This window comes from Crocuta crocuta, unplaced genomic scaffold (assembly GCF_008692635.1).
Source record: "Crocuta crocuta isolate KB4526 unplaced genomic scaffold, BGI_CrCroc_1.0 scaffold97, whole genome shotgun sequence".
Classification (NCBI taxonomy): domain Eukaryota; kingdom Metazoa; phylum Chordata; class Mammalia; order Carnivora; family Hyaenidae; genus Crocuta; species Crocuta crocuta.
Window position 1 is genome coordinate 3,736,280 of NW_027531999.1, and position 26,614 is coordinate 3,762,893.

General features: G+C 38.8%; 1 protein-coding gene across 1 annotated transcript in view; it reads right to left on the minus strand.

Annotated features, from left to right (window-relative positions):
- Nucleotides 1-26,614, minus strand: part of MYRFL (myelin regulatory factor like) — a 134,131-nt gene that overhangs the window by 2,499 nt on the left and 105,018 nt on the right. The window contains exons 14-22 of the mRNA XM_077775266.1: nucleotides 19,711-19,874; nucleotides 19,031-19,094; nucleotides 13,878-13,963; nucleotides 11,235-11,309; nucleotides 11,099-11,151; nucleotides 10,795-10,977; nucleotides 4,052-4,114; nucleotides 3,329-3,416; nucleotides 1,320-1,394 (exon numbers count right to left, since the gene is read on the minus strand). Coding sequence (XP_077631392.1) covers nucleotides 1,320-1,394; nucleotides 3,329-3,416; nucleotides 4,052-4,114; nucleotides 10,795-10,977; nucleotides 11,099-11,151; nucleotides 11,235-11,309; nucleotides 13,878-13,963; nucleotides 19,031-19,094; nucleotides 19,711-19,874 — 851 coding nt within the window. The remainder of the gene's footprint in view (nucleotides 1-1,319; nucleotides 1,395-3,328; nucleotides 3,417-4,051; nucleotides 4,115-10,794; nucleotides 10,978-11,098; nucleotides 11,152-11,234; nucleotides 11,310-13,877; nucleotides 13,964-19,030; nucleotides 19,095-19,710; nucleotides 19,875-26,614) is intronic.

The following is a 26,614-nucleotide window of genomic DNA, read 5'->3' on the forward strand; positions in this document are numbered from 1 at the left end:
GGGGGGGGGGGGGGAGAGGGCAGAGAAAAGGAGAGACAATAATCAAGAGACACAAAATAAAAACCATCTATCTTCCTGATGAGTAGCTCATTGCATAATTTGAGTGAAGTGGGTTGAAAGGTCTTAAAAGTACCATAATTATTTTAAATATTTGGTAAGGATAGACTAAATTAGAGCTTTGTGATTTTTGAAGGAAAGGTACTGATAATAAAAGCTACCATTGGGGTGCCTGGGTAGCTCAGCTGGTTAAGTGTCTGACTCTTGGTTTCAGCAAATGTCATGATCTCACAGTTTCATGAGTCCAAGCTCCACATCTGTGCTGGCATCACAGAGCCTGCCTGGGATTCTCTCTCTCTCTCTCTCTCTGTCCCTCCCCCACTCACACTGTCTCTTGTCTCTCTCAAAATAAATAAAAATACTCAGAAGATTTATATGTATAAAAAAGCTACCATTTATTAAGTACCTAATATGTGCCAGGAAAGGGCAATTTTCATCTCATTGGGAAGGCAGGAAAGTGATGATGACTTAAAGGATGGGCTGAGTTTGAAACCCAGCTTTAGCACTTACTGGCTGTGAGTTTTGGGACAAGTATGTTTGACCTCTCTAAACCTAAGTGTTCCCATCTGAAAAATCTGAACTAGAAGAGAAATACCAAGCTCAGAGTGTTATTGCAAGGATTATATGACCCACCATTAAAGTGTAGAGTGTCTGGCATATGCTCTGTGCTCAGCAAATGTACTTATTAATTTCACTATTATTAACAGTGATTCCCAGCAGCTCTACTTGTTCTGGTCTTATTTCAAACTTGTTTTATAGATAAAAACAACTCGGAGAGGATAAGTAGTTTCTCCAACATTATAGAGTTAGTAAGTGGCAGAGACAAAGCTTGAACCCTGGTCTGCCCAACTCCAAACCCTGACTCCTTGAACTCCCCTGGGGAGACAACATTGCTACCAGGAGCTCACCAAACTGTCCAGCCCCCCAACCCAGGGGCTGTGCTACTACTCTTGCTCCCACCCTAATTCAAAGGGACACAGACAGAGGGAGTCTGCCCCTTGTGAGCATCAAACCCAAGATCACTCCCATTTTATAGGTGCTGAGTGTGAAGCCTTGAGAGTCTTTCCGTTCCACTGGAGATCCCAGCCTTCATTTTGAAACCTTCTCCCTCGAGCTGGCCCACCTCGCAATCCAACCACCATCAGCCGACATGGACTGATAACTTCCCACCTTCTAACTTACTGATCAATTGTGAAGTAAGTTCAGACTTGCTATTCAAATAATGATAGAAGTGGAATTGTTTCCTACAGTTATGCACTTACTTGATTTCCAGAGAGAATTTGACATTGGCAGGTGTGTGCTTATTAACAGGAATATTGTAATTGTAATTTCCAGAGCTAATTATGGAAAGAAATAAAACCACAAATCAAAATATGCAGGAAAGGCTTCAAAAGGCTTTTGTTACTCATTATATACTATGTAAACTGTGAAATACTCTATAACAAACACAGAGAATCAAATTTAGCATAGTAGAGTTCTATGTTTTCCAGAGATTTACCTGTCAAATTTCAAAGTGATCTTTTTTTAGGTGCTAATATATAAAATATACTACAAAGATTTATGGTTTGTAAGAACACACAGACGAAGTGATGGAAAGCCAAATCCCAGGCCAAATGCATAAAACTGAGTGCACCGGAAACGATTCCAGTCTCTGTTAAGGAGACACAGATTTCAGAAGACAAATGAGGCAATGGCCTCAAACTAACAATCCCTCTGGAAAAGACGACTGGAAATAATGAATACCAGCTTTTCTATCCTGAATCACTCCCTTTTAGGCAACATGAGCAGGAAATACCACACACTTTCAGAACTTGAATCAACTAACATTATTATAGTCCAAATCACCATTTTGTAAGGGAGAAAACTGCACCACAGAAGGACTTATACAGAGACACTCCCCCGCCACCTCCAAACACATCCCCTATAAGAGTGATACTTTGGAGAAAGGGGGACTTCCCGGGACTCATACTGTAATGAAAACTCCCACAGAAAAGCATATTGTATCTAACACAAATTCTTATGTCCCGGCCATACCTTGAATTATATGGAGAAACAAAAGGAGATAAGTTGGAAGAAGAGCGTCATTTTAGATTCTCTTTAATAAACTAAAGTAGGTTGTTAAAAATGAGGAAGCAGAAGTAAAAGAAACTGATCTGAACTGGGATCTGGAGAGCCTTATTCTACCAGAGGAAGCTTAGATAAATGAATTCACTTCCTACCATGTGCCCCAGCATCTGCATGCAGTAGCCTCATCTCACAGACAAGAAATGGACACTTGGGGAATAAATACCTTGTCAAAGTTCTGGAATTTGAACCCAAATTATCCTACTCTTCTTCATTATGTCATCTTAGCACAGTAGTTAATGTCTTTCTCTGACTTGTTTAAGCTCACTGAAGTTCACGTTCCTTAATGGCAGAATGAGGGTCAACTCTACGAACCTCACAGGGACATTGTGAGAATTCGATGACATAACGAATGTCAAAGCCATAAACAAATCATAAAGTACCATACAGTTTATTTTTAAAGCTCAGTATCATAAACCTGAAGCCTATGTTACATTAGGCTGAAAAAAGCAATAAGGCTGAGAATCCAAAGGATTTGTGTTCCAAATATAGAGCCTTGCCTTTAACCTAGCAGTCATGTAGTACATATTTATCAAAGAAAGAAAACTAACTGCCTTCTCTTAATGCCTTCAGCTTGCATATTGCACTTTCTGAAGCTACATGTACTCTACACTCCTAAATGCATCATTACCTTATGGCACACAACACACATGGATGTTGCTAATAACTTTTACAGTATTTGGATTTTTTTCCCTCCTAACTGAAAAAGCTAAAATTAGCTATATTATTTAGAGTTAAAACAATGGTACTCCTTGTTATTAAAACGTATAAATGTCAGCTCCCTCGTTACTTGGAGCCATCAGTAACAATGTCTTTCTTGTCTATAAAATTAACCAGCAGCTCTGTGCCTATGGTATACGTCCTCAGAGAGTCAGCCACAGAGCTGCCCTCTAAGCTTTTTGCTTTGGACTTACCCATTAAAGAGGGAGACTAGAATCATGGGAGCCTTGGTTTATTGACATTTGCTAATACCAACCATTTTATGAGTCCCTAGTCTACCATGTAACAAATGTGTTTTCACTTAAGGAGCAATGTAAGCACACATTGATTTTACCATGTAGTTCCAAGCTTTCATTCCAGTCTCAGAAACCCAGGGCCCTGAGTAAATTCCAGAAACAACTGGGGTATAATGGGGAGGCTTACCCACCTGCACCGGTGGTCTCCACTGCAATACCGATGATCTATTACTTGCTGGATTTCCATAATCTGTATAGAACTAATGGTTGTATCAATCCCTGAATTGAGAAGAAACAGAGAAAAGAAAGTAAGCTGTTCTACAGAGGACAAGAGTATTGTACTCCAGCAAAGTCTCCAAATTACTGAATGTGAAATAAAGTTTCCTAGATAAATGGGTTCCATTTGCATTCAAATGAAAAAAGAAGGAGAATAAAAGGGAGAAGGCTTTTGTTGCTGTTGTTATAGTAAATTTTAAGAAAACTAATAAAAATCCAGGTTCCAATAGGCAGCCTCATCACATCCAAAAGAATTTCTGGGCCCTGGAATTCCTACTAAATTGACATTTATTGAAAATGGAGAGTGCAATATGAAATGCCATCTGGCCAATAAAGATGGCTTTTAAAAACTCAGAAAACAGAAAATGAACTAAAAATACAGTTAGAATAGAAAAAGAAGGCAGGAAGTACAAATAAATTATTCAGATCCACGGAGATCAACCCAACATGTCTAGTAGTGTGAGACCAACTCTGATGTCTCCTTCATGGTTAGGCTGCATTGACTATAAAAATGTGACCCCACGTGTGTTCCTGGCCTGGTGCACAGTCCCTGTTCCTCACTCCAGTGATGCTTTAACAGCATGCTGCTCCTCTCCCTGGCTCCACAAAGCCCAATAGTCACTTAAATGTAAACTCACAGTCAGTCCCCCAGTCAGGGTTGGTTAGCGCATCTCTTGCCAGGAATGACATGCTTCTGTCTTCTGAAGAAGAAAAAATCCTGTCAAACTTTAATGCTTCGTCAGGATGAGAAGAAACTCAGAATGTGCCCCTCTTTGTCTCTGTCAATTGAATGTTTCTCCACACTTTCTCTCTCCCACCTTTCAACCCACCCAACCCCTACCCCATTTTCTTACAGATCTAGTATATTCTCACCTTCTTCCAAGAAGCCGTCTGTTTTGGTGGACATGGGTTCCCCAAATTCTTACAGGGAAGCCCTCACCCCTGAGGATATGACTGTATTTGGAAACAGGGCCTTTAAAGAGGCCGTGAAGTTAAAATGAAGCTGTTATGCCAGCCCTACTCTAATCTAACTGGTATTCCTCCCCATAAGAAGTGATTAGGACACACAGGGACACTAGGGTGTACAGAGACAAAAGACCTTGCAAGGACACAGCACAAAGGTGGCCATCTGGGAGCCCAGGAGGGAGGCTTCAGAAGAAACCAGACCTCTCATCACCCTGATTTTGCACTCTGGCCTCCAGAATTGTGAGCAAGTAAATTTTGTTGTTTAGGTTGCCCAGTCTGTGGTACTTTATTATGGCTGCCCTCGCAGATCAGATCACTGTGGTCCACGCCTTCCCCCGCTTTCCAGTGTCACAGCATTGCTACTGAACCATCTATATGGTGACTAATTAGTGATAGATCTGTCACCACATCAAAAGCCTGTCATCTCTGTTTTGTTATTTAACCTGTATGTATTTTTGCCCTTTCTTGACAACTCCAGAACAGGGAACCTCTATTAAAATTCTTTGATTCCTCTGTAACTCCTAGCATAATGTGAGCCACACGGGAAAAAAAAGAGCACTTAAAGCTCAAGGTCAGGACTGAGCTGCTGCTGAAGAGAAGAGTCAGATCACTGGTGCAGGGCCAGAGCTCGCTGGTGGGGAAGGAAGTGGGGGTGGGGGGGGAGTGGTTTTGCCCCTGTCCTAGCCAAAAAGTCATTTTAAAAGCAATTTTGAAAAGGTAATTATTCAGATGATTATTGTTAACGCTTTTTGGGGAAAAACCCATTTATTCTTAAAGTGAATAGTGAAAGCAATTATTTAAAGGCTTGCCAAACAAACCTTTAAAAAGAATTTTAAGGCTTTTCCATTTTTTAGTTTTGCTGATTTTTCTCAAGTATATGTACTCTTTATTGTATTCCTTCATTCGCATTAAATAATATAATGTTTATATCTCTCAACATAGTTTGGGGGAAAACATAGGCAGTAACTTCAATTAACAAGAGACAAGTTAATATGTTGTGTGCTGCTCTCATAGGAAGAAAAGAGAGGCAAGATATAAAAGATATAAAAGTTTCTGTTCAGGTTTCTGCATGGAATTTCAGGATAGAAAGCAAATGCAAGAGTGCACATTACTTGGGGGCCATCACTCCTAAGTAAATCTGGCCTCGTTGGTACTCTTACACTAGGCACACAGGATTGTTTGCCTGTCCGCAAAACCAACTGTGAGCTTCTGGAAGATCACACACATCTTGTGCACTGTCGTAGCCCCAGGCAAGGCAATGCTGGGCTCTCACAGGTGCTCAACAAATATTTGTGGGAGGATGGAAGGAAGAGAGGCAGGGAAAGGAGGAGAGCCAATTATATACCCTATAGAAAAATGTTTCCTCTTACACATTCAAAGGGGAAATTGCCAGTGGATGGGTACAGAGGATGCTGGGAATGGATATGGAAACCTGGGCTTCCGGGCAAAAGGGAGTGAGATAGAACTTGAAGCAGAGGCAGGCTTCCTGAGCATCTTGCCTAACACGACCCCTTTCATTAAGAAGAAATGATCATGATACATAAGGATTTTCTAGAACATTGAATATATATTTCCCTTTAGATATAAATATATGTGCTGCATAAAAGGCCTCTACATTTTTGCATTCCAGCTATTTCAATACTAAATTGTCAAGTATATATCCCCTGCTATGAGTTTTGCTCCTGATTGCTTCACAGAAGGCTGTGAATTTATAAGGCAAATGAGGCATAAAAAGAAGGGGGAACCAGAACTTCTCTATCCTTCCTGTTTTTATTCCTTACCTTTTTCTTTTTTTAACTTTCCCGCTGAATTTGCAGGAAAAGGGCTCATTATAAATTTTGACAACAGAACTACAGAGTTGCCTCACTACCACAGAAGCATGTTTTCAGGTTCCTGGAGACATAGAATTCTAAGATAGGATGTAGTATCTTATGGGATAACACTATTTTTTAAAGCAGTAATAAAAAGGTAAAGTTGAGGAGAGATAATCTTATAGATTAGAATTCTGAAAATGGCAGATTGGAAATAACTTTTAAATCCCGTATAAAACATCTCCAATTTGTCACTTCTCTGAGGCAAGACTATTCAATTCTGAAAGCCTAGTTATTGGAAAGCTATAAATTCTCCTGTAGTCATACAGGGGTGGCTCTCATTTTACAAATGCCTTCCAGTAATATTCACTATAAACTTAATATACACCCCCAGCAGTTTTCACTGTAAAGTTGGAGATATATTTTACAATCAGTGGAAAAGATCTCCCAATAAACTAAATTAGAAACTTCTGGAGAGGAGAGATTTAAGATGGCGTCCAACCAAAGTATATCCTCTTATGGTAGAATGTGTATATAGCATTACTTATAAAATTATGCTCTATGGCTAAGTTCCAAAGCAGCATCTTGGATGCCTTTTTCTTTACTGATTGAACCGGACTCATGTCAAGAAAAAGTCAATGAGCCCAACCAATTGATGACTGAGTCCTTTAACACAGGAAACCATTTTCTTTCAACCATTTGCTCTTCTCAGAGTACTGAACTCCAAAACAAAATAAGCAGGAATTCCTATGCCTTTTAGCTTCATGAGATTTTTAAAATCTTCACCAAAACTCTTAAAATCTATAGAATTCCATAGATTTTTTCCCCTCACAAGCTCTTTACTTTTTTTTAATATTTGTTTTTAACATTTATTTTTGAGAGAGAGAGAGAGAGAGAGTGATGGTGTGAATTGGGGAGGGGCAGAGAGAGAGGGAGACACAGAATCCAAAGCAGGCTCCAGGCTCCAAGCTGTCCACACAGAGCCCAACGCGGGGTTTGAACTCATGAACCAGGAGATCATGACCTGAGCCGAAGCTGGATGCCCAAATGACTGTAGGCATCCCTACAAGCTCTTTACTTTTTAATATCTAATTCTGTCTATTTAAAGATTTATCAGTTCCATGGATTAAAATCTAATCCCTCACATTCAGTTGGCACCTCAGACTAGAAGCTCAGTGTTCCTAAATACATACTCTCCACTTCTGGATTAGTCTTCCCCAAACCTTTCATAGTAAGTGGGAAGAGGGGATAACCTTTCTGAAAGACATTTTACACAATCAACTTGGGCCCAAAAGAAGAATAATAGCTTGTGCTCAGGATTTTACTAGTGGTCTTACTCGTTAGAAAGAGGCTCATAAATGTGTTCTGGGGTAAACTGCTAGATATTATGATTCAACTTAGAGAGTTATTCCAAGTTGTTCAGGTTTTTTCCTTAATCCTTAAATTTCTTTATTATTTGTAATTAGTCTTTAATGCCTCAGAAACATCTGGTTGAAAGAATTTGCCTGGCTTTCTCCACTTTCAGATTTAGGAACCCCAGTGTTATATGGTGCTCAGGACCAAAAGGGAGGATAGACCAGGAGCAAAAGAGAAAAGGCTTTCTTTACACCCCCAGAAATACCCCACAACAGGGACATCTCATGGCTATAGGCTAACCTGGGGGAGACAGATGCCGAAGGGGCTTTCCAGAACCACAGAATGAATACTTTCTGCTTCCTCTAAAGTTGATCCTCAGTACATGTACACACTGTGCCCAAATAAATGGAGGCACAATGGTGGATGGGAAGGGACCGAGGACAAAGAGACTGAAGACTCAGATTCTAATTCCAACTTTGCCAGTAGCTTACTGCAGAACCTTAAGCAAGGTCCTGGGCCTTCATTTCACCAGCTGTAAAATGGGTAAGCTGATATATATCAGAGGTTTTCCTGATCTGGGGACCCTGGAACCCCCAGTGATTGCATAAAGTAGTCAGTGGTGACTGTGGACTTGAAGAGTAACAACTCTCCTACAGATTTGTACTATTTTTCAAATATTGCTGTTGGATTAACAAAAATAATTTGATTAAAAGCTTAACTGAGTTTATAGTAACATTCTTCCTCTATGGATTTTTTTCAGTCAAATGATTGTAAAAGAATAATGAATTAATAGTGGATTCTATAGGTCAAAAAGTCAGGGTGCCACTGGTGTACTGCTCTCTGACAGTCTATGACTCTAAATCCCCCAAAGCCTACAGCTTTCCTGCAGGGGACAGTGAAGAGAAGTGAAGTGAAGAAAATCCTTTCCATCTTTCTCCAACTGAAAGAGAGAAGAGGGAACAACTTTCCCAGTGTATCAGGAAGCCTGGTAAGGCAGGACTTAATTTTCATTTTTATTTATTTATTTATTTATTTATTACAAGGACATGTCTAATTTTTTTAATGCTTATGTAGTTTTGAGAGAGAGAGAGAGAGCACACACGTGCATGAGCATAAAAGTGGGGAAGGGACAGAGATAAGGGATTGACAGCAGTGAGCCTGATGTGGGGCTCAAACCTACGAACTGCAAGATCATGACCTAAGCCAAAGTTGGACACTCAACTGACTGAGCCACCCAGGAGTCCCTAAATTTCAGTTTTAGCCAGAGACAACACTGATAATTGTGTCTAGTAGAACACATCCAGGCATTGTGGAACAGCCGTCTTTCTTTAGGAGTCTCTTCAGTGTCTCCCATACTTATGGAAATATAAGACCTCCAGACACCCACTGTTCCAGAGAAGAGAGCAATAAACCATCATCTGGTTTGATAAGGCTTCTTTTCCCTCCACGTGAAGAGCTGGTTGCTATAGGAATGAGTTTGCTCAAGAGTCAAGAACCTTTTTGCAAATGAAGATTGGATCTATTCACGACCTCTTCCTGTTATATCTCTCTCATAGGTGAAATAGTCTTTTGTGAGGACTGCTCGCAGACAAGGACACCAGACATATCCAAGGTGGGCTCCTGAGGTAAGTAAAGAGTTTACCAGCCACAGGTTTCCATGTGCTCTCACAAGAGGTGAAGGCTTTGGGGGATTTTTGTAACCATACTGGATTTTTCCATGTTGGAAACTATGGAGAATATGATGACTCAAACGAATTCCTTTCACATCTTTGTGAAAGTAGTGATACATCTTTGCTCTGCAGTGATGCATCTTTTGCCAAGTTCAATCAAAAGTTGCTTTCATGGAAAAAATAGTGTAAGCATTGCTTTCTATAGGTGGAGGGAAAAACTCTCTCTGTCTCACCTCCTTTTTGGAAAGAATGGGGATAATAACAGTGCCTGTCTTTTAGGTTTGTGAGGACTTGAATGGTTTATTCATGTAGATTACTTATGGCAGTGCTTTTGTACACATTAATACCTTGTTATGTGATGATAATGGTGGTGGTAGTGATGGTGATGATGATTTATAAAAGTCATTTATTCAACTCTAAGATATAGAATAATGCCAAAAGGAAAAAGAAATTACACTCCTGCCCCCAAACCTCAACCATTGACCATAGTTTATGCGTCAGCCATTTGGACTGCTCAAAAACACCCTGGTTCATCTTCTTCTAGGCATATGTTAGGTCTGCACTTTATCAACTGTTTTTAATTTAGACATGACCAATATCATTTGGTTTGGCCAATAAAGTGTAAGCAGAAGTGACATGTGTTATTCCTCGGTGGAAGCTTTAAAAACCAGTGTACAATTCACCTTTTCTCTTACCTACTGCTACAGAGGTGTAGAAATGCGTCCTGAGATGGCATCTCCATTAGCTAAGTTCCAAATGACATCATGAGTGAAAGCCCTCTTTTGATCCACATTTGATATAGAAAGAGGGTCGGCAATAAAGTTTTGCCACATTAAGTCACTGTAATTTGGAAGTTGTTGCTACAATATCCTGATATATAAGCCATACTAATATGGATGTATTGCTATTATTAGCATTATCATCATTATTATTTTATATACTTGTTTTGTATATGCAGAATATTTCCAAAATAGTAATGAGTTACTCTACATTTGGATCTATTACATATGGTTTTACAGAGATAATGACATTTTAGCCCTTAATCAAGTTTCCATAACTTTTTTAACATGAAAATTCTGTTACTTAAAAAACGTGTGTGTGTGTGTGTGTGTGTGTGTGTGTGTGTGTGTCCCTAGAAGAAAGAAGATATTCTGAAAATGGTTGTGATTTTCACTGACTTACAGCTTACCCTGAACTCACTGGAGCTCCAAAGCCCTTTACATTTTGCTCTACTTGGTTTGGGCAAAAAGCCCAGATACAACATCATTTTATGTTCTAAGTGAGCCAGAAAATCTACCCGATCCATACATGATTACATGTTCTACTATTACTATCTTTGCTGGCAATGGACAGATGAGACCTTTTTTCTTGAATCAACCAAAATTTCATCCCTGGGTGGGGGAACTTAATAGTATAGATGACTGCAAGTTCTCGTATTTGTGTTCTTAAAAGTCTTGCCACCCCTATAGAAAATTCATTGTCTGGAACCATTAACAGATTATGCAAGTAAATATTTGCAAAGAAAAAAAAACTCCTCAGGTTGAGAGCCCTAGTTGGTTCTCTTTGAACACCCTTTACCTGCCCATGGCCTCTGATGGAATTCCACCTCCTGGTTGGATTGCCTTTGCGTAAGACTTGAGAGGACTCTTCTCTTTCCCCAGATGGGGCAGCAGTAAATCTCCTGACAAGGCAGAATCTCACAGAAAGTGATTTCCGGTACTCGGAAGGAGGACTGTGTGGTTGCCAGAGATGTATTAGGTGCTACAAAGCAGTTGGGCAGAGCAGAGGGAAGCAACAAGGTTAACCTGAAAGGCTGGTTCTTTTGTTGACAATTCACATGAAACACGGGATGGGTTGAGAGTGAGGAATGTGAGAATCTTACCTGAGGGGGAGGCTGTGGGTGGCAGGGCCGGCTCCTGAGAGCTTGTGATGTTGCTGGAGGAAGAAAACAAAATGATTAATGAAGGAGGCCTTCAAGAACACCTCTCCCCAAAGTAAAACAGGACCAGAACTCTCACCTGAGGGAGAGATTTGGGGCACGTCTGTCTTGATCTTTTAAGCTAAGGATGTAAAGGGAAACTATCGTCAAGGCACTGTTAAAAAAAAAAGAAGAAGAAGAAAGCATTATGTGACAGATTTGAGTTCATATATATCTCACACAACCAGCTGGCCAGAGATACACTCTCACAGGCCACACAGATGGGAGGGAGGAGGGGCAGCCACGGCTGACAGAAGCACCATGGAAACAGCACAGTTATGCTTCTCTGCCCTGGTGAGAGAAAACCCTCCTCTTCTCTCTGGGGGAACTCCGCACTGATGGATTGTTTCAGCAAGCAGCCCCCTGGCCCTGGAAAGGTGCCTCTGCGGTGCCTGTCAGTAGTGGAAGATTATAAGAGGCAGCTTTAAATCACTAGAGGCAGCCCTTTGCTCCTTGCAGGAAAAAGGAAGAGCAGAGTTCGCATCCCACTGGGGGAGGGCGTCTGCACTGTGGCACTGGGAGATTTAATCAGCTGTAGAGGAGGCACAGATTTAATCAGCTGTAGATGCCAAAACCTTTGGCTGCTTCTCTGATACTTTCTGGCTGCCTGTCTTTTCAGAGCACAATACACCAAATTGGGGAGACGAAAGAAAAGAAATGCAATACAGCATTCATTTCTACACTGTGTGACTTCCAAATAATGACTTTGTCATTTTCCTCCAATGATTGGAACTTAATATAGTCAAAAAGAAGCTTGTCTTAAAGGTTCTGAGCTTTGGGAAGCTATTCTTAACAATGGTCATGCATCCAAACTCACTTAGCATTGTCTTCTTTTGGGGGGTTTCTTTAGACCTCTCTCATGAGCCGCACAAGAAAGTCTGCTGATGACATTACAATTCCACAGTATGCGGGGTCTAACACAGGGTGACCTAACTTGACACCCTGCATCTGGTTTCCTAGATTGGCTCCTTGTTATATTTTTCCCCATCAGAGGTGGTGTATTCACCATTATTAAATATACAGGAAGAAATGTGCCACACATTTGGATTCCACACATATAGAAAACTTTCCAGGGTGTTCTCAGCAGCAGCTGGTTACTGCCCAGCAGGCACTACCCTGTCTGGGAAAAGTGGTGCCGAGCCCCAAAGATGCCATCAGACAGCACCTGTTGTGTCACCCTGGCAACTGCTTGCTGTGGTCCAGTCTGCCTTATTTGCTCTCCCATAGCCCCATCTCTCTATCTCCCTATGACTAATCCTTAAATACTTTCTAATTTCTCTCTGGCATCTACTTCAATTCATGACCCAGAGAACTTCTAGGATCACAGGATGAAATGGACATGTCTGCTCCTTTCTTTGGAGACAAATTCTGGTTTTGACCCTTCTTGCCACCACGGGCCAGAAATAAGATAAAAGCCTAATAACCTCCTGATTTTGATCTTGGCGGTCAACAGTACTGGAATTCATAAGATAACTCTGATAAGCATATTTAAAAAGCAGTCTCTGTACATCAGAATTAGACTGCCTACAACCCTTCCATTGGGTTTTCATGGGAATCTGTATCTCTAGAGAATGCTAAGTATGTCTGCTAAAGTAGACACTCACACTTTCCTGCATTGGGAATCCCAGCAGAAGGCTCACTTAGGAGCGTGAGAAAAGGACAATGGCTTCGAATGGGAATTCCGTGTCATGGTGTCAGACACTTGGGGATACTTTACACAGTCCCTCGCTGAGGGGACAGAAGGATACAGAGAGACTCACATCATCTTCTATAGCTAGGAAGCTGCTTTAGATCGAGGAACTAGATGCACCTTGGCACCTTCCTTCACTTTGCTTCTGAGAACAACTGTCTCCCTTGAGACAAGGCCCAAAGGCAGTCCTTTCCCCACACTCACGAAGCAGTTTTTGAGAGATAGGTAAATACCCCTTTGACCATGTAAATAGCCTAAGAAACAAGAAGGACCAGAGGACATAGGCAAGGTGACCAAGGCCCGAAGGCTGAGGGGCCATCACAGCAGCAGCAGGAGCCTGCAGACCAGAGTCCTGAGGAAGACCCCCTCATGCCAGTGAGGGATGGCCCCCACTTTCCTGCAGAGAGAGGATGGATCGTAGTCAAATCATCCACTGCTTGTATAGCAAATAGTTTGTCCTTACTGTGTTTGCCTGCTTTAACTGTTTAGTAAATTTGGCTGCACATTGTACCTCTGGGGGTTATCTCATAGTCCCTTCGGTGTGAAGTCTTCACTGAAAAATCTAGAAGAATCCTAAGAAATATGAGTGTCTAGGAGAGAATACATTGTACCTGATTGCCCTCTCACAACTTGCCCCCAAGTAGACAGGAAAGAATGAAGAATTTGGGGCAGTTATTTGCAAGACTGAAAAAGACACACACACACACACACACACACACAGGAAAGGCACAGTGAGCTGTTAAAATGTATCAATTAATTGAAAAAATAATCATTCTTTATCTCACATTTAAGTACAGAAAGCCTATGCTTTTTTCTTCAGATTATGAGTTTAAAAAGGGCTCCCTTATCTCTAAGTTAAATCAAAGGTCAATGTTCAGTTAAAGGGCTCCTTGTCTTCAAAGTAAATAGGTCAGTCTCCAGTTCACATATGAGAAAAGGAAGATGGGAAGAATAAGAGAGCTTGACATGGCCTAACAGTGAAGTTTTTCTTACCAAAAGGCCATCACAGCAATGAGTGTTATAACCAAGGTCTGGAAAATCCAGTTAGGACACAATTGTTTTTTTCCTGAAAAATAAACCTGTAGAAAAAAAGATTCTGTGAGGAGCAGTGATAAACCAGCAATGCTAACTGTGAGCAGAACCCCTGAAGACTCATTCCCAGCAGGGATCTTTGCTGCTCCCATGGGCTGGCCCGTGTGCCCTCTTTAACCTCTAGTTCCCTCCTCTCTGCCTCCTGAAAACGCAGTTCTTTCAAAGCCTACCTCAAGCCTTTCCCCTTCCTTGACACTCCAGGCTATCGTAAGCTCTCTTTTCCCCAGCACCCTGAAGGACAAGTGTCTGTGCCATTCATTTAGTGCTTATTCTTCATGGTTTATGAAAGAAGAGGACGTATCGGAGAGGCTGGTGTCAGAACCCAGGTGTTCATCCCCTTCACTACAACACTTTTGAAAAGAAAGTCTTCAAGAGGTGATGATATAAATTCCAGTGGAAGAATTTCAGGAATCATGACACACTGTGGAAAAGACTTATGGTATGAACTAGTAAGTACTCTTTAAGTCATACACATCAGTATTCAATTCTGCTACCTATTTTCTTTCTTTCTTTCTTTCTTTCTTTCTTTCTTTCTTTCTTTCTTTCTTTCTTTCTTTTCTTTCTTTCTTTCTTTCTCTTCTTTCTCTTCTTTCTTTCTCTTCTTTCCTTCCTTCCTTCCTTCCTTCCTTCTTTCCTTCCTTCCTTCCTTCCATCCTTTTTTTTTTTTCTTTTACACAAGTAGAGGAGGAGCAGATAGAGAAAGAGAGAAATTCTTAAGCAGACTCTATGACCAGCGTGGAGTCTGATGCAGGGCTTGATTTCACGATGGTGAGATCATAACCTGAGCTGAAATCAAGAGTTTGATGCTTAACCAACTAAGCCACTCAGGTGTCCCCTTTGCTGCCTATTTCTAAGGACAGTTCTGGGCCTGTGTCTTATTTATTCTTATACCCATTCAACAAATATTCATTAAGCACTATTATGTATAGAATTATGGGGGCTCTAAAAATAAGTAAGTTATAGTTTCTATAAGTAAATGTAAGTAAATATAAGTAAAATTCTGAAGTAAAATTCTGAAGTAAATGAGACAAACCTCTAAGACTGCTGCATTTTGGCATAAAAACTTGCATACGAGGAATGGGCCAAGAACTATAGAATAGAGAACTGTGTAATTGCTATTGAATCTGGCTGAAAAGATAGAAGAGGTTTTATGCCCACTTTAATACAGTGCTCCTTAAATAGGAGCTTTTCTATGAACACAATAAGGAATATTATGTTTGCTTCTTCCTGGGGGGTATAGGGTAGAATGATGCTTTTGGTTGGAAAAGAACTAAAGGATGGTGGTACTTGAGAAATATTTTAAAATTGGTCTTTATTTAAATTTCTTGGGCTGATTATCTGAATCAATAAAATGTTCTTCAATGTTATATTCGCGTTGGGGGTGGGATTAATTATACAAGTTTTTAACAAATATACAAACTCTTAGGACTCTCATAACTGAGTCACCCATAAGGGCAGCTGGAAGCTACTATGAATACTAAGAAGTGAATAGTTTATACCATTCCTACATGTCACTGGAACTGTTCAAAGGATGTCCTTAAAATGTGCTGTACAAAGAAGAAACTCAATGAAATCTGTTGAATTGATTGGAATTAAACAGCATTAGGCTCAGGATAAGAGCTTCCCCTTCCAAACTACTCCCCACCGTTGCTGGATTATTTTAAATCTCCATGATTTTGCTTCAAATCCTTTGACCTAGTAAATGACCTAAGACCTCAGGCTTGGAGTTGGGTCCTGAACAAGTCACGTAGATGTCATTGATCTTCATTTCCTTCATGAATAAAATAAGAATGATAAAATAATACCTGCCAACATTTCAGAGTTATTTGGTGGGTCCAACTAATAATGCAATGGTTCTCAAATTCAGGGTCTGCATGAGAATTATTACAGAACTTATTGAAAACTTAAAGGCCCTGGAAAATTCTGCTTAAAGGACTGAAGACCTTCCCATCTCACCCCAACCATCAATACACAGCGGGGATCACCCACCTACCTCTTGAAGGTAGAGAAAGACAAGGAAGGAAGAGGAATTCTAGATTGGATGAGAGCTACTCAGGAGACCTCAGTCTTTCTCCAGAGCAAGTGCCACCACTGGCAGCTATGCAGAAGGCAAGGCAAGGCCCAGCCAGGCCTTGTACCATTTGCTAAGGCCCACCAACTGCCCACAGCCAGCACTTTGCTCATTAACGCAGCCTCTCATCCTAAGAGCAGCACACGCCACCCGTATGCATGTGTTTCAATGACTCAAGGATCATGGGAGCTCCAGGGAACAGAGGATACCTAGGGTTGGTGTCATGGAAGGGAAAGTCAACCTCACGGAAATAGCCAAGACCTCATCCAATGACAGCATAAGGGAAGCAAAACAGCCCCATTATTTGTACTTTATCAAGCTCTGTGGAAGACTCTTATAATATGCCGAAGTATGAGAACCACTCAAATAGTGAGTTTGAAATTACTAGTAAGAGTGAACACTTACATAGTACATATTATGTGCCACATTCTCTTGTGCTTTATATATATTAATTTATTTAACCCTCAGATAGTCCTCAACAACCCTCAAAGCAGGTACTGTTATCATCCCCATTTTATAGAGAAGGGAAAAAATGAAGCACAGGAAGTCTTAAGTTCCTTACCCAAGATCACACAGCTAGTAAGTCACGGAGCCAGGATTTAAACCCAAACACATTTGGCTCCAAAATCTGTGTTCCTAACCACAAGGCTATGTTCCCTCCCTTCTTCTGTCTGTAAAATAAGAGAATACTATATAATGTAGATATTATTGTTATTATTCAAATGGTTTTTGTGGTTTACAAAGGGAATTCCATAGCAGGTGGTCCAGGAAATCTGAGCCTTACCTATATTTTCAGCCTTACCTTCTACTCTCTCCCCAGCCAACTCCCACCTAATCCTTCAATGAAGCCAGTGGCAGCCTCCAGATTTTGCTTCTGCCATTCCCTCTGGAACCCCCCTATATCTAGCCAGAGCTTACTCCTCCTGGAAGGCCTGGCCTCATAATGCTTTGCAGCACTCTGAGCCTTTACAATATTTCCACATCCGATACAACTGTTCTTGTATTGTCTCCCAGTCTTCCCTGGCTACCTAGAAATTCCTTAGGAGAAGGGGCCACGTCTTACTCACTTTTGTCTGTCTTTGAGTTGAATGGGTGCTCTTTAATACCCACATAAATCCTCTACTCTGTGTCCACAAGCCAATCCCCTTCCACACCCACATACTCAAGACACCAAACTACTTAATGTTTTTAATTCAACAACAAAAAAAAAAATTTAAGTTTTTTATTTAAGTAATCTCTACACATCAGTGTGGGGCTTGAACTCATGACCCTGAGATCAAGAGTCGTATCCTCTTCTGACTGAGTCAGCCACGTGCCCCAATGTTTTTAATTTAGATTGTGAGCTTTCAGGGAAGATGGTCAGACTGGGCTTTCCATTCATGCATTCATTTAACGAATACTGCTTGAGTACCTAGTATGTGCCAGTTCCTGGGGATGTGAGGAAGGGAGGAAGGCAGACATGGGGCCTCTTCTCATAAATCACACATTCTAGTTAATATTCTGAGCTAACTGCAAAATAAAAGAGATTCTCCGAGTGCAGAGTGAAAGCTACAGAGGCTGCACATAACCAAATTGTACCAATGAGTGCTGCCATGGATGTGGGTACCATTTCCTCATTGCATTGCAAATTGGTTAGTACAAAGGGTACCATTCCTACACAACATTTTAAAGTTTGTGTTTATTGAGCAAATGCTATCTGCTGGGCACTGTGGCTAAGGTCTTCACCTTATTTAATCCTATCAACAATCTTTGCAAGGTAGAGCCTATTATTATATTTATTTCTCAAGGCAATTAAGTAACTTGCCCAAGGACACTTCTACATACATATTTACCCATGTATTTATGTTTATTTGTACACCAAGTAGCTTGTCAGCAACATAATATTTTAGCAGTTTTTAGTAAAATATTAAACTCTTTCTTAATCCTTTTAAAATCGGTTAATGCAGGGCACCTGGGTGGCTCAGTCAGTTAAGCATCCAACTCTTGGTTTCTGCTCAGGTCATGATCTCACAGTTTGTGAATTTGAGACCCTTGTTGGGCTCTGCTCTGACAGAGAGGAGCCTGCTTGGGATTCTCTCCCTCTTTCTCTCTCTCTCTGCCCCTCCCCTGCTTAGTCTCTCTCTCTCAATCTCTCTCTCTCAAAATAAATAAATAAACTTCAAACTTAAAAAAAAAATAGGTCAGAGAAGTAGAGAGTAAATGGGGGCAATGGCCCAAACACCAGGTCAGCACTTAACAAAATATAGTCAAGGTCATGAATACCTTCCCAGGGGAAAGGCCACCTGGGGATCACTGGTGGGGGAGAGGGAAGAAGCTGACCATAGAACATAGATTCACAGCATCTATGTGTGTACTAGGAAGGGAATATTGCAGCTTCTCCCTTACTGATACTCTCTTCTTTGAAGAGTGTGTACTTTAAATCAATAAATGATTAACTTTCACTTTTTAAGGTAAATGTTACCCTATTTGATGAAAGTTCTCTTTATTCATTACTAAAACCATCACACTTTAACCTTCACAAGAAAGTGGAATACCTATTTCCCCATTTGCACATACAGTTCCAAGTATCAAAGGGAAAAAAGGGATTTGAGGGATTAATGGAATTCCCTCTGGGATCTTCTGAAGCCATAGATAAGGAATGAGGTCGAGTTAAGGCACCCACACACATCTTGCAGCCTAAGGCCGATGCATGTGGAGGCTGATGAATTTCACTTGATAGAGGCAATATATATATTTTTTAAAAACTGGCAGAATAGTATTTCTGAAATGAACATGTTCTGTACTTATTTCTCCAAACATTTTTTTGAAAAAACAGTATTTATTAAAGGGTAGTATTTAAATACCTAAAGTGCATAAAGATGCAAACTAAGGAGTCTATCAACAGATAAATGAAGAGAAGCATTCTTAATCAATTTCTCTAAAGACTCTTTTGTTTTGTGTATAAAACATTATCACTGTTCATTACAAATTTAAGTCTATTTACCTTGTTGGATTTTTGGGGAATGGCCTTTCTTGGAGAAGATGCACTAACAGCTCTGCTAAGTTTGCTTTAAAAAGAAAGAGAGAATGTTAATTACTGTTCAAATGCCTCTCCAGGAGTTACATGATAAAGGCCCAGGCTGCCACTAACACAGTAGTATGACTTTTTTTGTAATACAGTGGTAATTTTGAAAAGGAAAAGTCAAGGCAATTGAGAGTTCTTTTGAAGAAAAGAACCTTAGTAAGTGTAAATGAATGTGTTAAATGTTGTATTTCTCTTTTTCTCATAATTAGACCCCAGGAAATGTGCATTTACCTCCTTAAATAATAATAAAAAAATATAAGTTTTTTTTTCCCTGAGAATCAAACAGATTTTCTAAATTTAGAAATGACCATTTCTCCTCCTTAAAGGAGAAGTCATCCTTTTGGTAAAATGCAACATTTCCTAAAACACCTTGCTCTTCAACAGATACTTCATGGGTTGTTTCATTTTCAAAGCAACAATAGGAAAAATAAGAAAATTATCACATAAGGCAATTGTGTTCCAAAACATTCTAAAAAGAGAATAGGGAGACTTCACTATTAGAAAGTAATGGTTGCTGCTGATCAGAAAGACCTTGTGGTATGATCTGCTTATGGAAAGGTCCTGTTCTCTCCTTCCTCCGATGGTGCTCCTGGATATACCTGATTGAGCTTGCCTCGCTGACTGAAGACTTCCAGCTACTGAGCCGCTTTAGCCTGGCCAGCTTTCTGTTCCATATTTCTAACTCTTCTATTCTTTCTTCAAGGTTGTTGGTTAGTTTGCAGAGCTGCTTCACGGCACCCACATTTTCCATAAAGATCTGGTCCTGGAAAAGAAGACAGTACAGAGGGCATAAATGTACAGTTTGAGACCACCAGGGAACCGTCCATGGCTCATTTGAAGACCGTTAAAATATACCACTGAAAATAGTTATACACACACACAACCTCAAGTTCATTCAAGACAGAACTGGAGAGGTTTGCAACTTAAAATGATCTTGCTAAACTGCTGGCTCTGTAGTCAAACTGCTTGTGTTCAATTTGCAATAAAATGGAAATATGTCCTTGTAATCCAAGAGAGAAAATGGAGCTGAAGGACACTGTCAAGTTTGGAATCTGAAGACTTATTTTGTATGACCATTACACTATATTTAAAACTCATAAAAAGAAAGTCAGAACAGACTTCTGAATGTTGATTTGTATGTACATCACTAAATCCTCATAAGAAATGATTCTTGTTCTTCCTGGTAAAATGCATCAAATTACTTAAGTAAAGGAGAAAGGAATGAAGATGTGGGCTTTTCTCTGAGTTCTGCCACCTACCAGATGTGAGACCCCATATAAAATAAAACAGCCTCTCTGAGCTTCAGTTTCTTCATACTGAGAAGATAATTCTTGAGGTGTTAATTTCTGCTTTAACATCCCATGATCTGCCATGTACAATTTATATTTTAGCCTAACTCCCAAACCAAATTTAAAACAACACTTAATTCTACCTGTTCAGGGAAGGTCACTGACACATCAGAAAGAGCAAGAAAGGGAAACCAACCAAAGCCAGAGTGTGCAAACCATCACTTCTCCAACACATACTTTGGTTGTTATAGAAACATGTGTGTCTGTTTCTAAGCCATAACAAAAACACTGGAAAGCTCTCATCACCTCTCAGGATCATCATATCCTGATCCTGTGACCTCCCTCCTTTCCCTCTCTCTGTTTACAAGTTCAGAATGCCAAAGAATTCTTTGGGACTCATAGAGGCTGATCCATTATTGTAAAATGATGAGCTCAAAGCCAAGAGAGAAAGATTGTTTTGTAGCTGGGGGATCAAACTCAGGGCTATGTGTCTTTGAGATTCTCATGATGCAACATGAAGCTTTAAAGGTTTCTAACAATGTAAAGCAACCACTCAGACAGGAACCAAAAGCTCAACATTACAAACTTAAGACTTAGTTCATGAAGTTTAAAGACATGCACGCTGGTATAAAACACAACAGTAAAAGTAAGTATATAGTCAATTTCAAAATACTTCAATACTGTAATATGAGATGTGTAAATCACTTACTTTAGTATAAAAGATAAGGACAAAAGTACTAAAAGTAACTATAGCTATAATAGTTGGTTAATGGTGCATACATAAAAAGAGGTATATTATGACATCAAAAGCATAAAATATGGAGATGTGAGTAAAAGGGTAGAGTTTTTGTATGTGATCAAAACTCAGTTGTTATCAGCCTAAAATAAGCTGTTACATCTATAACATAGTTTATATAAGCCTCATGTAACTATAAAGCAAAAACCTATGAAAGATAAAAAGAAGGGAGTCAAAGCACACCACCACAGAAAATCAGTTCACAGAGGAATTCAGTGAAAGAGGAAGAAAGGAACAAGGGAACAGCCAAAAAACAATGATTAAGGTAGCATTAATAAGTCCTTATCAGGGGCCCCTGGGTGGCTCAGTCGGTTGAGCATCTGACTTCGGCTCAGGTCATGATCTCGGTTTGTGGGTTCCAGCCCCTCGTTGGGCTCTGTACTGACAGCTAGCTCATAGCCTGGAGCCTGTTTCAGATTCTGTGTCTCCCTCTCTCTCTGACCCTTCCCTGCTCATCCTATCTCTCTCTCAGAAATTAAAAAAAAATAATAACATTAAAAAATTAAAAAAATAAGTCCTTATCTATCAAAAATTAGTTTAAATATAAATGGATTAAATTCTCCAGTCAAAAGGCATAGAATGAGCAAATGAATTTTAAAAAGACCCAACTATATACTGCTCCCTACAAGAGAGATTCAAGGCTTTAAGGACACATAGAGCCTTAAGGAATGGAAGAAAGATACTCCATGCAAATGGTAACAAAAAAAGAGCAGGGGTGGCCATAGTCATATCAGATGAAATAGAATTTACATCAAAAATTATAACAAGAGACAAGGTCATATAATGATAAAGGGGCCAATTCTTCAAGAGAATATATATCTCTGTATATATCTATATTCTATATCTATATATTTCTTTCTTTCTCTCTCTATATACATATATAGATAGATTAGATATTGGTATATCTACATTCATAGAGAGGGAGAGAGAGAGAGACAGAGAGAAATACTAACAGACCTGAAGGAAGGTATTGAAGCAATACAATAATAGTAGGGGACTTCAGTATTCTACTTTCAACAATGGATAGCTCCTCCAGACAGGAAATCAATAAGGAAATACTGGGCTTGAACTATACTGTAGACCAAATGGACCTAACAGACATATACAGAAATTCCACCCAACAAAGCAGAATACACAGTCTTCTCAAATGTATACAGAACATTCTCAAGTCTAGATTATATTTTAGGCCACAAAACTAGCCTTACACATTTCAGAAGATTAAAATTGTACCAAGTATCTTTTCTGACCACAATGGTATGAAACCAGACATTCATAACAGGAGAAAAACTTGAAAATTCACAAGTAGGTGTAAATTAAACACTATATGCTTGGAAAACTAATGGGTTAATGAGGAAATCAAAAGGGAAATAAAAAATACCTTGAAGCAAATAAAAATGGAAATGCAGTACAATAAAACTTATGAGATATAGCAAAATAGTTGTAAGAGGGAAGTTTGTAGCAATAAACACCTATATTAAGAAGGAAAAAGAAAGATTTCAAATAAACAATCTAATTTTACACTTCAAGGAACTCTAAAAAGAAGAACAAATTCAGATGAAAGGTAGTAGAAGGAAAAAAATAACAAAAATCAGAGCAAAAATAAATAAAAAAGGAGACAGAAACCCTATAGAAAAGATCAACAAAATTAAGAGCTAATTTTTTGAGAAGATAAAGTTGGCAAACCTTTAACTAGATTAAGAGAAAAAATAGAGAAGACTCAAATAAATAAAATCAGAAAGGAGAGGTGACATGGCAACTGATACCCCAAAAATACTAAGGATCATAAGAAACCACTATGAACAACTGTACTGCAATAAATTGTATAAGTTAGAAGAAGTGGATGTTCCTAGAAACATACAACCTACCAAGACTGAATCATGAAGAAATGGAAAATCCTGACAGGCCAATTAAGAGAAAGGAGATTGAATACATAATCAGACACATCCCAGGTGCCTGGATGGCTCAGTTGGTTGAGTGTCTGACTTCAGTTCAAGTGATGATCTCATGGTTCATGAGTTCAAGTCCCACATTAGGCTCTGAACTGGCAGTGCAGAGCCTGCTTGGGATTCTTTCTCTCTCCTCTCTCTCTGCTCCTCCCCTGCTTGCTCTCTCTCTCTCTGATAAATAAATAAACTTTAAAACAAACAAACAAAGAAACAAACATCCCAACTAACTAATTAAAGTCCAGGACTAGACAGCTTCACTGATGAATTGAATTCACTCTTCCAAAAAATTGAAGAGGAGGGAATACTTCCAAACTCATTTTAAAAGGCTAGAATTAACCTGATACCAAGGTCAGATAAAGACATTACCAAAAAAAAAAAATTATTATAAGCAATTATCTCTGATAAACATGGATAAAAAAATCTCAATGAAATATTAGCAAATTGAATTCAACAATCATTATAAAGATCATACATCATGATTAAGTGAGATTTATTCCTGGGATACAAAAGTAGTTCAACATATGCAAATCAATCAATATGATATACTACATTAATAAAATCATACAATCATCTCAATAGATGTAGAAAGAGCATTTGACAAAATTCAGCATCTTTTTTTCTAATGTTTATTTTTGAGAGAAAGAAGCAGAGGAGGGGCAGACACAAAGAGGGAGACAGAGGATCCAAAGTGGGCTCTGCACTGAGAGCAGAGACTCCAATGTGGGGCTTGAATTCATGAACCATGAGACCATGACCTGAGACAAAGGTCTCAGGACTGAGCCACCCAGCGACCCCTCAGCATCTTTTTGAAAAAACCTCTAGACAAAGTATAGATGGGCTATCTCTCAACATAATAAAAGCTCTGTATGATAAACCCATACCTAATATTACACTCGATGAAAAGCTGACAGTTTTTCCTCCTAAGATCAAGAACAAATCAAGGAAGTTCACCTTCCCCATTTCTATACAACATAACACTGGAAATCTTAGACAAAGAAATTAGACAAGAAAAAGAAATAAAAGTTATCTAAATGGGAAATAAGTAAACTGTATCTGTTGCAGATGATATGATCTTATATACAGAAAGTCCTAAAGATTCTACCTAAAAACTATTAGAATTAATAAATTTAGTAGAGTTGCAGGATATAAAATCAATATACAAAAATTAGTTGCATTTCTATACACTAACAACAAACTACTTGAAAAAGAAATAAAAAACCCTATTTACAAAGACATTAAAAACAATAAAATACTTAGGAATAAATTTAACCAGGAGGTAAAAGATCTGCATATTGAAAATTATACAACATTGGTGAAAGAAATTGAAGACACAAAAAATGGAAAGATATCCTATGTTCTTGGATCAGCAGAATTAATATTGTTAAAATGTTCATACTACTCCAAGCCATCTATAGACCCAGTGCAATCCCTATCAAAATTCCAATACATCTTTCATAAAAACTGAAAAAAAGTCCTATAATTTGTATGGAACCACAAAATATCCCTAATATCCAAAGCAACATTGAGAAAGAACAAATCACACTTCCTGATTTCAAATTATAAAGCTATAGTAATCAAAATAGTACTAGCATAAGAATCGACATATAGGCCAATGAAATAGAATTGAGAACCCAGAAATAAACCTACACCTATATGGACAACTAAAATTTGACATGGAAGCCAAGAGGACTCAATGAGGAAAGGGTAGTTTCTTTAACAGTACTGGGAAAATTGGATATTCACAAGCAAAAGTTAAGATATTGGCCCTCTACCCTATACTACACACAAATATTAACACTAAATAAATTAAAAGACTTAAATGTAGACCCAAGACCATAAAAATCCTAGAAGAAAACATAGGGAAAAAGTTTCTGGACATTGATCTTGGGAACCATTTTTTGGATAATACCAAAAGGACAAGCAACAAAAGCAAAAATAAACAAGTGGAACTACATCAAATGAAAGAGCTTCTGTACAGCAAAAGAAACAATCAACAAAACTGAAAGGCAACCTACAGAATGGAAGAAAATATTTACAAATCATATATTTGATAAGATATTAATATTCAAAGTACATAAGGAACTCATGCAAATCAATAGCAAAAAACAAATAATTTGATTAAAAATGGACAAAAGACATGAATAAACATTTTTCCAAAGAAGACATGCAAATGGCTCAAGGCTACATGAAAGGATGCTCAACATCACTAATTATCAGGGAAATGCAAATCAAAAGTACAGTGAGATATCACCACATACCTGTCAGGATGACTATTTTTAAAAAGGCAAGAGGTAACAAGTGTTAGTGAGGGTGTGGGAAAAAGGGAAGCATTGTGCACTTTTGGTAGAAATGTCAGTTGGTACAGGCAGTATGGAAAACAGTATGGAGATACCTCAAAAAATTTCTAGGTATATGTCTGAAGGACATGAAATCATTGCTTCTAAGAGATATTTGTACCCTATGCACTATTCGCAATAGCCAAGATACAGAAACAATCTAAGTGTCCAATTGATTGATAAATGGATAAAGAAAATTTGACACACACACACACACACACACACAAATGGAATATTATTTAGCTATAATAAAGAAGGAAATCCTGCCATTGTGACAACATGGATGGACCTTGAGGGCATTATACTAAGTGAAATTAGTGAGCCATAGAAAGACAAATACAGTATGATATCACTTATGCGTAGAAACTAAAAAAAGCCAAACTCAGAGAAACAGAGAGTGGAATGGTAATTGCCAGAGGCTGAGAGATGAGGAAATAAGATGTTCATCAGAAGGTACAAACTCAGTTTAAAATGATAAGTTCTGGGGATCTAATGTACAGCATGATGACTATAGTTAACAATCCTGTATTATATACTTGAAAGCTGCTAAGAAAGTAGATCTTAAATGTTCTCAGCACATGCACACAAAAGATAATTGTGTGGGTGATGGATGTGTTAGCTAACGTTATTGTAGTAATCACTTGCAATAAGCATGTGTATCAAAGCATCATGTTGTATGCCTTAAACTTATATTATACCTGAATAAAGCAAAAAAAAAAATTCAGTTGGTAAGGGAGGATAGCTGGGGGGGGGGGGGGTATTTGAAAAAAATGAGATAGGACACAAATTGGAAACTGTTGAATTTGTAAAGTATATACATGGGTTTCACTATTAATCTCAGTTTGTGTATGCTTGAAGTTTTTCACTAAAAATGTTAACAATTAAATCAGAAAGTAAAAACAAACAAACAAACAAATCTCCTGACAAAAGTTCTTTAAAATTTTCTAAGTCTGTTACAAATTTTTCCTTACTTATAAATTTATTTTAATAAAAGTAAGGCTCCAATCATGAAGACAAGAATATCATTCTATGGTTCTAAATCACAGTAAATGTCATATGACCATTCACTATGTTTACATTGTAGAAAGCTTTATACTATAATTATAACTGGTCACGATGTCCAAGCAGTGGTCCAA